This window comes from Sceloporus occidentalis, unplaced genomic scaffold, assembly GCF_023333645.1.
Source record: "Sceloporus occidentalis isolate IW3139 unplaced genomic scaffold, rSceOcc1.0.p SCAF_308, whole genome shotgun sequence".
In the NCBI taxonomy this organism is placed as follows: domain Eukaryota; kingdom Metazoa; phylum Chordata; class Lepidosauria; order Squamata; family Phrynosomatidae; genus Sceloporus; species Sceloporus occidentalis.
This window is the reverse complement of record NW_028317288.1, coordinates 63,814-78,387: the sequence shown is the minus strand read 5'-3', so window position 1 is coordinate 78,387 and position 14,574 is coordinate 63,814. Positions and strand designations below refer to the sequence as shown.

Here is a 14,574-nt window from a genome sequence, read left to right as displayed (position 1 = left end):
GCATCCTGGTGTTCCTTGGTGCACATCCTGGGGCAGTTACGAATTGTTGCCCCTTGTAATGCTGCGCATGGTGTTCTGGTAAAGCGAGTTTTGCCCTCTTGCCCGTTGGGGGTAATACGAGCCGAGTGCAGAGCGATTAGCCTGACGGTTTGTGTAACGAGCTGCCGGCGAATGATTAGGCGGATCCAGCACTCGATAAACACTTTAACCTCTGACCTCCCCGTGGAGTCCGTGCTTCTCCCCCCTCTCCACTAGCTGCCTGGAACAATTAGAAAGTCGGTGAGATGCGCGCATGCTGCAGAGCTCATTCATTACGGCCCCGCCGTCCGGATTAATGAACGCGCGGCTCGATAACCAGATCAACCGCGGCCAGAGGTTAACGTTCTGCTAATTAACAGAAAGACGGAGGCCGGGAGCCGAGGCTCATATACTCAGCACACGCCATTCAGAGATCTGAGAAAAGAGGGGCACCGGGGAGGAAAGAGGGGCACCGGGGAGGAAAGGGGGGCATTGGGGAGGAAAGAGGGGCATCGGGGGGTCATCGGTGAGGAAAGGGGGGCATCTAGGAGGAAAGGGAGGCATCTGGGAGGAAAGGGAGGCATCGGGGAGGAAAAAGTGGGACGGGCGTTTGGGGCAGAAAGAGGGACTGTGAAAACTTAACAGGGACTCTTGGCAGATATGTCATCATCTGGGGGTGTAGAAGGAGTAGCACCTCACATGGCGTTTAATCACTAAACTCTTTGGGGGGGTCCTTCATGATGTTAAATTAAAATGAACTTTGATTGCTTGGGGTGTCGGGGGTCCGCTGGGTGTCGGGGCACTGTCCGCACAACACCCACCCCGCAAACACGCAAAGGGGTCTAACAAAAGACAGGAGGGGGGTTTATATCCAAGGAGGAGAAAAGTTACAAGAGTCCCGAATCTAACACTAGAGGGTCAGAGACTGAGATGGAATGTAAGGAAGTTTTACTTTACTGAGAGTGTAGTGGATAGGTGGAACAGTCTCCCAGCAGAGGTGGTAGAGGGTAATACAGTGAGGGAATTAAACATGCGTGGGATAGACATACGGCTCCTGAATCTAAGACAAGACCGACGACTGATTAAGGTTTGAGTCGTTACAGCAGGAGAAACGGGCAACTAGACGGGGGCCGGATGGGGCCGATCTGCCAATGGGTTCCGGTGACGTAAGGCAGTTGCCCCGGTTACGTGGCATTAACCCCCTCTGCACCCCCCCACTTTTTACATGTCTCTGGGGTGCCAAAAAGCTCTAATGAAGCCAATTGACAGAAGTAACGATCGCCGCTCCATCCGCAGGAAAATCAATCGCTCATCGATTTCCACTCTGTCTTCTTATTTGGCCCAAATCAGCTTTTCTGCACTCCGCAGCCGCCACTGCCTGTCATTTAATGTCAAGAGGAATAAAGCTGGGGGGCAGACGGCCCTTCGGGTGTCATCTGCCCCTCGGAGAACGGGGGGGGGTTGTGGGCACCGTGTGGGCGCAGGGGATTACGGGAAAAGGTAAATTCTTGCGCAAACCAATAGTCATACCTGGGAACTTCTGGGCTCCATCTACCCAGAGCCTTCCCTTGCAGGACGCGGCCAGGACTGCCCACTGACGGCAGCGGGACACACCCCTATTTACAGGGAAAATGGGCGGGGAGCGGGGCGTGTCAAGACCCCGCCCCCGTGACCCAGAGGATTCGGCTCTTGACCGAATGCCAATAGTGGATCAACCAGCAAAAGCATTGCACTGCAACACCTATACCATAGCGCTGTACAATGTGTAATTATTATATATCGCCATCATACTCCGCAGCGCTGTACAATGTGTAATTATTATTATATATATCGCCATCATACTCCGCAGCGCTGTACAATGTGTAATTATTATTATATATCGCCATCATACTCCGCAGCGCTGTACAATGTGTGTTATTATTATTTATATATCGCCATCATACTCCGCAGCGCTGTACAATGTGTAATTATTATTATATATCGCCATCATACTCTGCAGCGCTGTACAATGTGTAATTATTATTATATATCGCCATCATACTCCGCAGCGCTGTACAATGTGTGTTATTATTATTATTTATATATCGCCGTCATATTCCGCAGCGTTGTACAATGTGTGTTATTATTATTTATATATCGCCATCATACTCCGCAGCGCTGTACAATGTGTGTTATTATTATTTATATATCGCCGTCATACTCCGCAGCGCTGTACAATGTGTGTTATTATTATTTATATATCGCCATCATACTCCGCAGCGCTGTACAATGTGTTATTATTATTTATATATCACCGTCATACTCCGCAGCGCTGTACAATGTGTGTTATTATTATTTATATATCGCCGTCATACTCCGCAGCGCTGTACAATGTGTGTTATTATTATTTATATATCGCCGTCATACTCCGCAGCGCTGTACAATGTGTGTTATTTATATATCGCAGTCATACTCCCCAGCGCTGTACAATGTGTTATTATTATTTATATATCACCGTCATACTCCGCAGCGCTGTACAATGTGTGTTATTATTATTTATATATCGCCGTCATACTCCGCAGCGCTGTACAATGTGTGTTATTTATATATCGCAGTCATACTCCGCAGCGCTGTACAATGTGTGTTATTATTATTTATATATCGCCGTCATACTCCGCAGCGCTGTACAATGTGTGTTATTATTTATATATCGCCGTCATACTCCGCAGCGCTGTACAATGTGTGTTATTATTTATATATCGCCGTCATACTCCGCAGCGCTGTACAATGTGTGTTATTATTTATATATCGCCGTCATACTCCGCAGCGCTGTACAATGTGTGCTGGAATGCCGGCTCCTGTGAGATCATGTAACGCTCGCTGTCCGTCTGTGGCCCGTGTACTGTGCTACACTATATGTTGGAGATAATCCAGCTCTTTGACTAGGGGGTATGTGTGCGCCGGGGCTTTTAGGGCGAAGGGGTTAATGGGGGGGCAGCGGGAGGATTCACTTCATTATCTCTCAATCCAGAGCTAATTAAGTCGTCTCTGTCTTGCGCTCCCAGATAAGGGCACTAATTAAGCCAAGCTGTCTAATTTTCCTCTCTGTCTCAGCTCCACGATATAAATCACCGGCCCCCCCGGCCCTCCAGGCAGAGAGTCAATGGAGGGGACGGCAATCGGCGGACGATAATGCTGGAGAGCCGCGATATTACAGACTCCGGCCCCGCCGATAGCATTGATTCGGGAGGAAGTTACCGGGCGAGCGCTCAGGAAGCGCCAGTCTCTGTGTTAGCGGACGGCTGTCACGTATACGGGCCAATGCCAACTTAACCCTCTCCCACTGCTGTCCTTCTAAGGGTTAAACAGGGTTTATCTTTTAACCTAAGTTATTCCTCCCCAGTCGCTTTCAGGGCTGTTCTGTTACCCCGCTGATTGTATTATTGTTGATTGTTTTTATAGCGCCATCATATTCCGCAGCGCTGTACAATGGGGTACTGTGTCTCACTAAATGCCTCACTGACCCCCCTAATACCCCCCCACTCCCCGGTAATGGCGTCCGTTAAGTCGCGGGGCCCCCACCGCGTGGAGCTGCGCTGGTTTAGCGGGCACGTTGTGGTGTGGCTCTGTTATGTGATACTGGGCCGCAGAGCTGACGTTCTCTCTGCGCCTCGGCTGCCAGACTCTGATACCCTCCCCTGTGGCCCGTTTATTGCCCCAGAGACCCGGGGGGGGGGGGGGAATAGCACCTCCCCGCGAGACCAAAAAGGAGGCTTTGTGAGCAAACTGGAGCGTTGGTGTTACCCCCGGGGGCCAAACTGCCGGGCCGTGCGAAATGATCACCCCGGAATGTGTCACCACCCTGCGAGGAGCCCCCCGGCCCCCGGGACTTACACAGACGCCGTGACTTTGGACCAGCAACTGGGGGGGGGGCATTTCTAAACCCCAAGCTGCAGACATTCAAACAGCTGGAGACGATGTGATGTTTGTTTTCACAGCTTTACTTCACTGAGAGGGTAATAGATAAGTGGAGCAGCCTCCCAGCAGAGGTGGTAGAGGGTAATACAGTGAGGGTTGTAAACATGCATGGGGTAGACATACGGCTCCTGAATCTAAGACGAGACCAACGACTGATTAAGGTTTGAATCGTTACAGCGGGAGAAACGGGCGACTAGACGGGGGCCGGATGGGGCCGATCTGCATGCGGTTCTGGTTTCTTATAGTTCAGATGGGTGTCACTTAGGGGTAGTAATTGGCTGCCCAGTCGCACAGGCACAGGAGGGAGGCTGGTCGGTAGCCGCACTTGCAGCGGCTGAAAGGGTTAATGAAGGTTTGTTCGAGGGGCAGTCCCGCTGTTACTCGCCGGTACTGGGGAGGGGGGGGCCTTCCGGTGTTTTCGGGAAGCTGATGCATTCCTTCTGTCCCCGGGGCCCGGTATCAGAGCAGACATGTCTGCGTACGTCCGAGGCCCCGGCAGGTGGGACTGGCAGAGATGGCGCCCGCATCGGGTGTAGCGCATCCACACTCACTATTAACCAGCGCGGCTAATCAGCAGGAGCATTCCAATGGTTTCCATGGTGATAACTCCACACTGAGCACTGTGCATAAGGGTATGAAGTACCCCCGATAACCGATTCACTAATTTCACGCAGGAGTTGTGTGATTGGCCGGATCTGGCTGCCCGCGGGGGGGCGGCGGGTCGCTATATAAATATATATATATATAATCGCTGCGTTGGCAGCTGAAGGGTTAAACGTTGTAGCGGATGCGGCTTATTGAGAATCATCCAGAATGATTTCATTTCTTTTGGATATGAGTGTCAGCTCTTGTGACCGCGGTTCCTGGGAAGCCACAGCGGGTTACGTGCTGATAGGGGACTCTGGCAATGAACAGGTTAAACAGCCCCACATATTGCAGGATTAACACGTTGAGAGGAGGATTTGAAGGGGGGTCTCGTGGCGTGACGGGGGTCTCACGGGGGGGGGGGGGGGTCTCGTGGCGGCCTCCTCCTCGCTGTCAGGGGTCACCTCGGCCGGTTAGGTGGGTGGAGGGGTCAACATCCCACGACTGACCTCCGACCTTCCGATACATTAATCACGGCTTGTCAAGAGCCCATAGGAGGAGTGGGTGGGCAGCCAGACATACGCTTTGCTCTGACGGGGAGGAATAACCGTATCAGGAATTACCAACTCCCTTCAAACAGAAATGTAGCAATTATTTTAACTTTAAAGGGGTTCTTTTCATAAAAAACCCGGAAATTTGACGTTTTGTATCGGAGTTTTTCTAAATATTTTACGATTCGTTCCCTGATAATAATATTCCTGAGGATTCGGTAATTTGGGGGAAATCTTTGTTACCAAATCTCTCCGGGAATAAGAAACCGGGGCAAATCTCCACCCGCTGGCAGATCGGCCCCATCCGGCCCCCGGCTAGTCGCCTGTTTCTCCTCCTTAATCAGTCGTTGGTCTCGTCTTAGATTCAGGAGCCGGATGTCTATCCCATGCGTGTTTAATACCCTCTACCACCTCTGCTGGGAGGCTGTTCCACAAATCAACTACCCTGTCAGTAAAGTATATCTGAGAAGTGGAGTAAATGCCTGAGAGAGGGAGATATTGGGGGTCCTGACTCCGGATTATTGAGCCCCGGGGTCTGCGCGAGGTCGTAAAGCGAGGGAGAGACGCAGATCCGGCCGCTGCTCTCTGTGTTATAGAGGGCGCTGCTTCACAATTAGGCCCCTGGGGGCCGGGCAGAGGACGCTCAGCGATGAAGGAGTTAATACGGGGCACTGCCGCAGACACTAAATGATTTCATCCTCCCAACTCCCATCTGTCTGAGCCGCCTGTCAGGCGAGATTAATGCCGGGCTGCAGGCTATTAGCAGGCATCGACCGGGGGTCCGGCGGCCCCTCTTTGGATTAGTGGCCATTACACACCGGTAATAACACGGGACGCGCATCTCGCCCACTGTGCGCACGGAGCGCGGGGGTCCGGAGCGCGGGGGTGCGTCCAGCGATGGCGTGCACGGAAACCGTGGGCAGCCAAGGGGTTAAACGGCCGGCTCCTCACCCGCAAACCTCGGTGCCCGTGGAAAGCGGAATCCTAGACGGGAATACCCCAGGGGGTTGCTATGACAACAGCACTTTTCCCTCTTTGCACCAGAATGGCTCCTTAGACATGGCCGTCAGGACGAGACGCGTGATTGGTGCGTTCATCATGTGACCACGCGCTAGATCCACTCCGAGACCCTCGAAATGGAGAACCCGCCAACTACCCTGAGGCTGGGCGGGAATGCCTGAGCAAGAGACCGGAGAGGTCCCAAAAGCTTGCACTCTACAGCTCCTCGGTCAGCCAATACAGCTATTATTAGGATTTATTGTTTATATATCGCCATCATACTCCGCAGCGCCGTACAATGGGGGCACAGGACAGAACAAGTAGTATATAACATAACAATAGGTGAGGAGGACCCTGCGCACAGGAGCTCGCAATCTATCAACGTGACTCCTGTAATGAGGGCAAAGCTGTGGCCCCTGCAGCACGTTAGAAAGTTTCCTTGTTCATGCGCAGAGCGATCTCATCTCGTCTTAGATTCAGGAGCCGTATGTCTATCCCATGCATGTTTAATCCCCTCACTGTATTACCCTCTACCACCTCTGCTGGGAGGCTGTTCCACTTATCCACCACCCTCTCAGTACCGTGAAACCTCCTTCCATCCCATCTCAGCCTCCGACGCTCTAGTTTTGGGGTTACGGTCTCTCGTTGTGACGTCGCTGCCGATAAACGCCTAGCGGTGAGTCGGGGATTTATTACGGGCGCAGCACTCAGTTTGGGGGTCTTGGTTTTGGTAAACGGTCTGTAACCCGAATGTGATTCCGCGCATGTTAATCCAGTCTCAGCGGCCCATCCGTCACTCGTAAGGGCCGGCTGAGGATTGTAGGAGTTTCATGGTGGAGGCTACAGCTGGCAGTAGAGGGGTTAATCCGCTCTTTTAACCCCTTAATGCCCTGCGGTCACTCTGGCGGCTGAAGGGTGTAAGAAGAAGCAGCCATTGGAGGCTCGTGGTTGTTAAACAGGTTTAATTTGCCTCCATCCATCACCTGGGGGGGGTGGTAATGAATGTCCTGTCAATACCCCCAGTACCCCCGAGCGGGGCTTTTGTTCGCGGGGTAAGTGTTTTGCCCCCACCTGCTGCTCTCAGCGAGGTTTTTGTATCAAATAATCTGCTTCGTTTGATTGGTCGCTGTCGGCGCTTCCTATAAATCACGCTAACAAAAGGGATCGATGAGCGGGGGGGGGGCGCGCGGATCCAGCGCAGTCCTTAGCAGATCGGCCCCCGCCGGTTATTAACGGCTTCGCATTCTCTTTAAACAAAGCCGGGGCTTTCATCTCCTTTATCTCCGCCTGAAGCCACATAAATCCTCCCTTCACGAAGTTAAAGGACGACGTCCAGCCGAAAACGGGGGAGCAAAGGGGCTTCCTGGGCTAGGCTCTCAAAAACGTACCCAAGAGCTTGCAATCTGTCTGTTTACACCAACGAACTGGAAGCCAAAGGATTTCTGTTTCATGGCTTCATATCTGCAGGATGTAAAATCCCCGTCCGCCTCTATCCGTACGTTTCTATACCTTAAAAATGCCTTTACTGAGAGGGTGGTGGATAAGTGGAGCAGCCTCCCAGCAGAGGTGGTAGAGGGTAATACAGCGAGGGTATTAAACATGCATGGGATAGACAGACGGCTCCTGAATCTAAGACGAGACAAACGACTGATTAAGGAGGCTGGACGGGGGCCGGATGGGGGCCGATCTGCCGGCGGTTTCTGGGTTTCTCTGACTTCCTCTGTATTCCCTCCTCTCCCAGTCCCGCTCTTCTCTCCGTCTCTCCTCTGCTGTCTGATTTACAGTAAAATGTCTGTATTGAGTTGGGGTTTTTTTTTGGGGGGGGGACAAAAAAGGCTATAAAAAGTATAAAAAACCGATGAGAAAATTCCCCGGCCAGCTGTGGAAACGGTTTGCCGCTCGGTGTTGTCAGTTTGTGCTCTTTGAAGTTGATCCACTTTATTGGGCTGTAACCGGCGTTCCGTGTGAAGAGGAGACCTCCGAGACCTTTTTCAATGTTGGCCAATAAAAGGGATGAAAGGACCGGACCATCTGCTCCATGCGCGGGGGGGGGCGGAATATTCCATTTCTTCGCATTCTTCCCATGACCCAGTAGGGACGATCAGATAACGCGGGCGAGCTTTCTGCCCCGGAGGGCCGGTAACGGGGCGGCGATTACAGACCCGCAAGGCTGCAGCTTCCCTTCTCTCCAGGGCCGGAGTATCCATTATGTCTCATTCCCGGCCCCTTCATGAGCGGCTCCTGGGAGCCCCCCCTCCCCCCGGGGCCACAACTTCCAGAATCAGGAGGATGATCTGTGATTATTATGGGATACCTAGATTCAGGAGCCGTATGCCTATCCCATGCATGTTTAATACCCTCACTGTATTACCCTCTACCACCTCTGCCGGGAGACTGTTCCACTTATCTACCACCCTCTGAAAACACAGTACTTAGGGTTGTCCGTTCTCCTTCTAGACGTGTAAATCCCGCAGGGTATTGATCTTCCGTCCTCATAAATCCAGCCCGACAAAATAAAACTCGAAAGGCAAAACAGAGGTTAATTATCTGGGGTCAGAGAGCTTTATGAAGACAGACAGGGATCCGCCTTCCGGCAGAGATTATCCGGGTTAATTGACACATAAAACATGAGGAGGGGGGGGTTGTTTCGTGGTGTAAGCATCGAGAGAGCGAAAGGAATTAATCGGCGTCTCGTTATTTCTCGAGAGGTCAGAGGCTGACGGGTCGTTTAACCCCGGGCCCTGAACCAACCCCCCCCGCACGTCACAGGGTTAAAAATTAAACCACCGGAGAAACCGGCCCCCCAGGGTGCTGAAAATATAAAAACACAGAATGTGACGGGAGACAGAGGAAAACTCGCAGTGAGGGTCTCGGGGTCCGGTGCCCGTAATATTCTCCCGAGAGCCTCGGGTTTGGGGGTCCGGTGCCCGTAATATTCTCCCGAGAGCCTCGGGTTTGGGGGTCCGGTGCCCGTAATATTATCCCGAGAGCCTCGGGTTTGGGGTCTTGTACATGAACCCTGTTTCCCGACGGACCCCCCAGCAGCCAAGTTCCGCGTGAGTCCCGGGAGATCCCCGCATCGCTGAGTACACAAGGCCCAGACCTAGCAGACTCCGCTGGGGATGCTGAGGATTGTGGGAGTTCTCCATGTACCCCAAAACATGGCAGCGCGACCCCGCTGTAGATGCCCCCGGATACGGGGGGGGGTGATGTTCCGTGGAGCTCGTTGTGTGGTTGCCATAGAGACGCCGCCATGTTTGCCCGTCCCCGGTTACTCTCCGCGCTGACCGCTTCCGGCCGTTATGTCTTCCAGGGACGCCGGTGAACCGAATCCCCATCATGGCCAAGCAGGTCCTGGACCTTTACTCGCTGTACCGGCTGGTGACGGAGAAGGGCGGCCTGGTGGAGGTGATCAACAAGAAGATCTGGCGGGAGATCACCAAAGGCCTCAGTCTTCCCACGTCCATAACCAGCGCGGCCTTCACGCTCCGCACGCAGTAAGTATCTGTACAGGAGACAGCGACCCGCTTACCGGCAGAAGTGGTAACTGGCTCTGTCTCACTCCACGACCAGCCCTTTGTGTGGAGGGTACAGCGCCGGCTGCCACGCGGTGCCCCCCGGGTCAGAGGGTTAACGGGCTCCAGGGAGGGTCCACTGCTCAGGGGGCTCGTCTTTTAAATGCAGACGGGGTATTCTGCGCAAATATGTCAACGGAGCAAAAAAACAGGAGGAAAGGAGTTTTAATTTTAAATAAAGGAGCCCAAAGAGGGGTAATGGGAGGAAGGGTAGTAGATACCTGGAACGGCCGACTAGTGGAGGTAACACGACATGTGAGGGATTCGATTAATCAGGCAAAAAACCCTCCACGGCAGACCAGATGGGCAGCCGTCACTGTTTACGTGTGTAGATATGATGTCATCATACAGCCTGAGACCCCTCTGATGTCATCACGCCTCCCCCTGCAGATATATGAAGTATCTCTACCCCTACGAGTGTGAAAAGCGGGGTCTCAGCTCCCCCGGAGAGCTCCAGGCCGCCATCGACAGCAACCGGCGGGAAGGCAGGAGGCAGAGCTTTGGCTCCGGGCTCTTCAGTTACTCCCCGGTGGGGACCCCGAGCGTCCTGACGTCCCCCAAAATCAACATGGCCTCCCTCTCGGCCTCAACACACAACGGGGGGCAGATCAGCCACATCCTCGCCATCAAGAAGGGTGAGTGTCACGGAGTAACAACAGAGTAATTATTCTAATAACAGTAATAATAATAACGGAGTAATAATTCTAATACAGTAATAATTCCAATAATAATAATAACAACAGAGTAATAATTCTAATAATAATAACAGAGTAATAATTCTAATAATAATAACAGAGTAATAATTCTAATAATAATAACAGAGTAATAATTCTAATAATAATAATAACAGAGTAATAATTCTAATAATAATAACAGAGTAATAATTCGAATAACAGAGTAATAATTCCAATAATAATAATAACAACAGAGTAATAATAACCGAGTAATAATTCTAATAACAGTAATATTAATAACAGTAATAATTATAACTAATAATTCTAATAACAGAGTAATAATTCTAACAGTAATAATAATAACAGTAATAAAAACACGTCCATAACCAGCGCGGCCTTCACGCTCCGCACGCAGTAAGTATCTGTACAGGAGACAGCGACCCGCTAACCGGCAGAAGTGGTAACTGGCTCTGTCTCACTCCAGCCCTGTGGAGGGTACAGCACCGGCTGCCACTCGGTGCCCCCCGGGTTAACAGAGCAAAAAAAACAGCTGGAAAGGAGTTTTAATTTACCTTTTGGAATTATTACTCTATTAGAATTATTACTCTGTTATTAGAATTATTACTCTATTAGAATTATTACTCTGTTATAATTATTAGAATTATTACTATGTTATTATTAGAATTATTATTGTTATTATTAGGGCTATTACTCTGTTATTAGAATTATTACTGTTTTTATTATTAGGATTATTACTCTGTAATTACTATTAGAACTAATAATAAAAACAGTAATAATTCTAATAACAGAGTAATAATCCTAATAATAATAACAATAATAATTCTAATGATAACAGAGTAATAATTCTAATAGAGTAATAATTCCAATAATAACAGAGTAATAATTCTAATAGAGTAATAGTTCTAATAATAACAGAGTAATAATCCTAATAATAACAGTTCTGAGTCTCGTTTTTCTCTCGCAGAGGACGGTCTCCTGCCGGCCGCCAACCCGCACAGGATAGGCGTCCCGGTGAGTCTCCCCGGCCCCCACGCGGCGGCGGCCCAAGCGGTTCACGCCATGCAGGCCGCGGCCCTGGAGCAGCTTCGGGAAAAGCTGGAGTCCGGTGAGCCTCCGGAGAAGAAGATGGCGCTGATGGCGGAGGAGCAGCAACGGCTCATGCAACATGCGCTGCAGCAGAACCTGCTCACCATGGCTGCCCAGCTGCCCATGAACATCAAGATCAACGGCCGAGGTAGAGAGACAGACGGGGGGGTCGGGTAGAGACAGACGGGGGGGTCGGGTAGAGACGGGGGGGGGGTCGGGTAGAGACGGGGGGGGTCGGGTAGAGACAGACGGGGGGTCGGGTAGAGACAGATGGGGGGGTCGGGTAGAGACAGACGGGGGGTCAGGTAGAGACAGACGGGGGGCGTAGGGTAGAGACAGAGCGGCGGGTCGGGTAGAGACAGATGGGGGGGTCGGGTAGAGACAGAGCGGCGGGTCGGGTAGAGACAGAGCGGCAGGTCGGGTAGAGACAGAAGGGGGGGTCAGGTAGAGACAGACGGGGGGGTCGGGTAGAGACAGACGGGGGGTCGGGTAGAGACAGAGCGGCGGGTCGGGTAGAGACAGAGCGGCAGGTCGGGTAGAGACAGAAGGGGGGGTCAGGTAGAGACAGACGGGGGGTCGGGTAGAGACAGAGCGGCAGGTCGGGTAGAGACAGACGGGGGGTCGGGTAGAGACAGAGCGGCGGGTCGCGTAGAGACAGAGCGGCGGGGCGGGTAGAGACAGAGCGGCAGGTCGGGTAGAGACAGAAGGGGGGGTCAGGTAGAGACAGACGGGGGGTCGGGTAGAGACAGACGGGTGGTCGGGTAGAGACAGAGCGGCGGGTCGGGTAGAGACAGAGCGGCGGGTCGGGTAGAGACAGAGCGGCGGGTCGCGTAGAGACAGAGCGGCGGGGCGGGTAGAGACAGAGCGGCAGGTCGGGTAGAGACAGAAGGGGGGGTCAGGTAGAGACAGACGGGGGGTCGGGTAGAGACAGACGGGTGGTCGGGTAGAGACAGAGCGGCGGGTCGGGTAGAGACAGAGCGGCGGGTCGGGTAGAGACAGAGCGGCGGGTCGGGTAGAGACAGACGGGGGGGTCGGGTAGAGACAGAGCGGCGGGTCGGGTAGAGACAGACGGGGGGGTCGGGTAGAGACAGACGGGGGGTCGGGTAGAGACAGAGCGGCGGGTCGGGTAGAGACAGACGGGGGGGTCGGGTAGAGACAGAGCGGCGGGTCGGGTAGAGACAGACGGGGGGGTCGGGTAGAGACAGAGCGGCGGGTCGCGTAGAGACAGAGCGGCGGGTCGCGTAGAGACAGAGCGGCGGGTCGCGTAGAGACAGAGCGGCGGGGCGGGTAGAGATAGAGCGGCGGGTCGCGTAGAGACAGAGCGGCGGGGCGGGTAGAGATAGAGCGGCGGGTCGCGTAGAGACAGAGCGGCGGGTCGCGTAGAGACAGTCTGGGTGATGGTTTCCCGTCTCTCTCTACAGATGACAGACCAGATGCAGCGATGAGCCTGTCAGCCACCGACATCAGCAGCATCAACATGTCCATCGAGATTAATGGAGTCGTCTACGCAGGTACAGACCCTCCCGCCGCCAGCAGCTCCATCTGCACCGGTTTTAAAAGAAAAATACCCATTATAAGTAACCCAGAGAGGGTGAGGCAGACTGAGAGGGTGGTGGATAAGTGAAACAGCCTCCCAGCAGAGGTGGTAGAGGGTAATACAGTGAGGGTATTAAACATGCATGGGATAGACATACGGCTCCTGAATCTAAGACGAGACCAACGACTGATTAAGGTGTCCGTCCCGGGACCCCCAGGCGCAGTTACACGGCTGTTGCTAAAGATAAGTCGCCGAGGAGGGTTTGTCGCTCCTGCTGGGAGGGGCTTAAAGCTTCCATCCTATTACAGCGCGGCTGCTGCATTATGATTGGACCGCGTCCCGGGCCCTAGAAAACTCTGCTGAGTACTCGGGGGGCAGATCGCGTCACCCGTGGAACCCCTTAAATAATAACCGGGTGGGTTTATTTGTTAAACTTCTCTTTGCCGTGTTGCCATGGTAACGGGTAGCTCTGCGGATCTTTAGCTAATCTTCTCTGTGTTCGGATTGCGGCCGATTCGTCGATATTCCTTCATTTGGCTTTTTTCTGTTCTTTATCTATCTGGTAATTAGGACTCGGTCGTTAACCGTCCGGGGGGCCGGAACGACTCTCGCCCCCTCCCCCCGCACTCGCGGGGTTATTGGCGTAAGACTCAAAAGTCAAGAAAATGGTAGAAAGCGCAGAACTATTTCATGAAGAAATAATATAATTCCGACGGGGCTGTGGCCCCCGGGCGCGCAGGACTGTCTCTGAATAGAATACGGCGCTGGCCGGCAGGAGTGCCCCTGGTGCCCGCTAGATTTATCTGTAGTGCCGTGATGGTGACGGCCGCCATTTAATGTGCCCCCCCTTTATTTTGCAGGCGTTCTGGTCGCTCGCAGACCCACCGGATCCAGCAGCAACCCGGGCCGGTCCACTCCGCCTTCAACAGCGAACCAGCCGCTCTCCTCATCACCGCGAGCGCACACTTCCCCCAGCTCCTCCCCGTGAACATGCGCGGCCTCCGCTCCCACCGGCAGGGGGGGGTTGAGACTTACCGGCCCCTCCGCAGCCTCCTTCAGACAGAGCGGGTCCAGTTCTTCTTGGAGGGCACCCTGAGAGCAGCCATTGAATGTAGAATGAGAAGCCGCGCAGGGGCTAGGAGGGCGGACTGCCTGCTCATCGCAATCCACGTAAATCCACGCCATCCTACCTCTACACCAGCCGTCTGGGGCGTACCCCGGGGGCAAATACCTCTGCCCAGCGCACAGTCACCCCAGCATGCTTTCTAAAGGGAGGGGGTGTTGGGACCCCCGCGTTCCCCACCGTCTCCCACCCGTCTACCAAACTGGGGGGCTCACAATATGTAGCTATTTACCAAAGAGTTAATTTATTGAACCGTGTTGGGGAGATCGAAACGCGTTCTTTTTGTTTCAAAGTCACCTCTTCTCAAGCAGGATTCATCTTGTGACTTTGGTTTATCGTGTTGAGAGTTGGTGGAAGTTACCAAAGAATCGCGCCAGCCTTAAACGGAGCTGGAGGGAGGCGACCGCACTCCCCGCACCAAAACGGGTTATCATGACAGGAAATTAAC

The 14,574-nt window shown here is 53.0% G+C and overlaps 1 protein-coding gene across 1 annotated transcript in view; it reads left to right on the top strand.

The window, feature by feature from the left end:
- Positions 1–13,991, top strand: part of LOC149274945 (AT-rich interactive domain-containing protein 3A-like) — a 51,981-nt gene extending 37,990 nt beyond the window's left edge. The window contains exons 4-8 of the mRNA XM_089505073.1: positions 9,424–9,607; positions 10,076–10,320; positions 11,345–11,614; positions 12,888–12,977; positions 13,864–13,991. Coding sequence (XP_089361199.1) covers positions 9,424–9,607; positions 10,076–10,320; positions 11,345–11,614; positions 12,888–12,977; positions 13,864–13,991 — 917 coding nt within the window. The remainder of the gene's footprint in view (positions 1–9,423; positions 9,608–10,075; positions 10,321–11,344; positions 11,615–12,887; positions 12,978–13,863) is intronic.
- Positions 13,992–14,574: the final 583 nt, after the last annotated feature.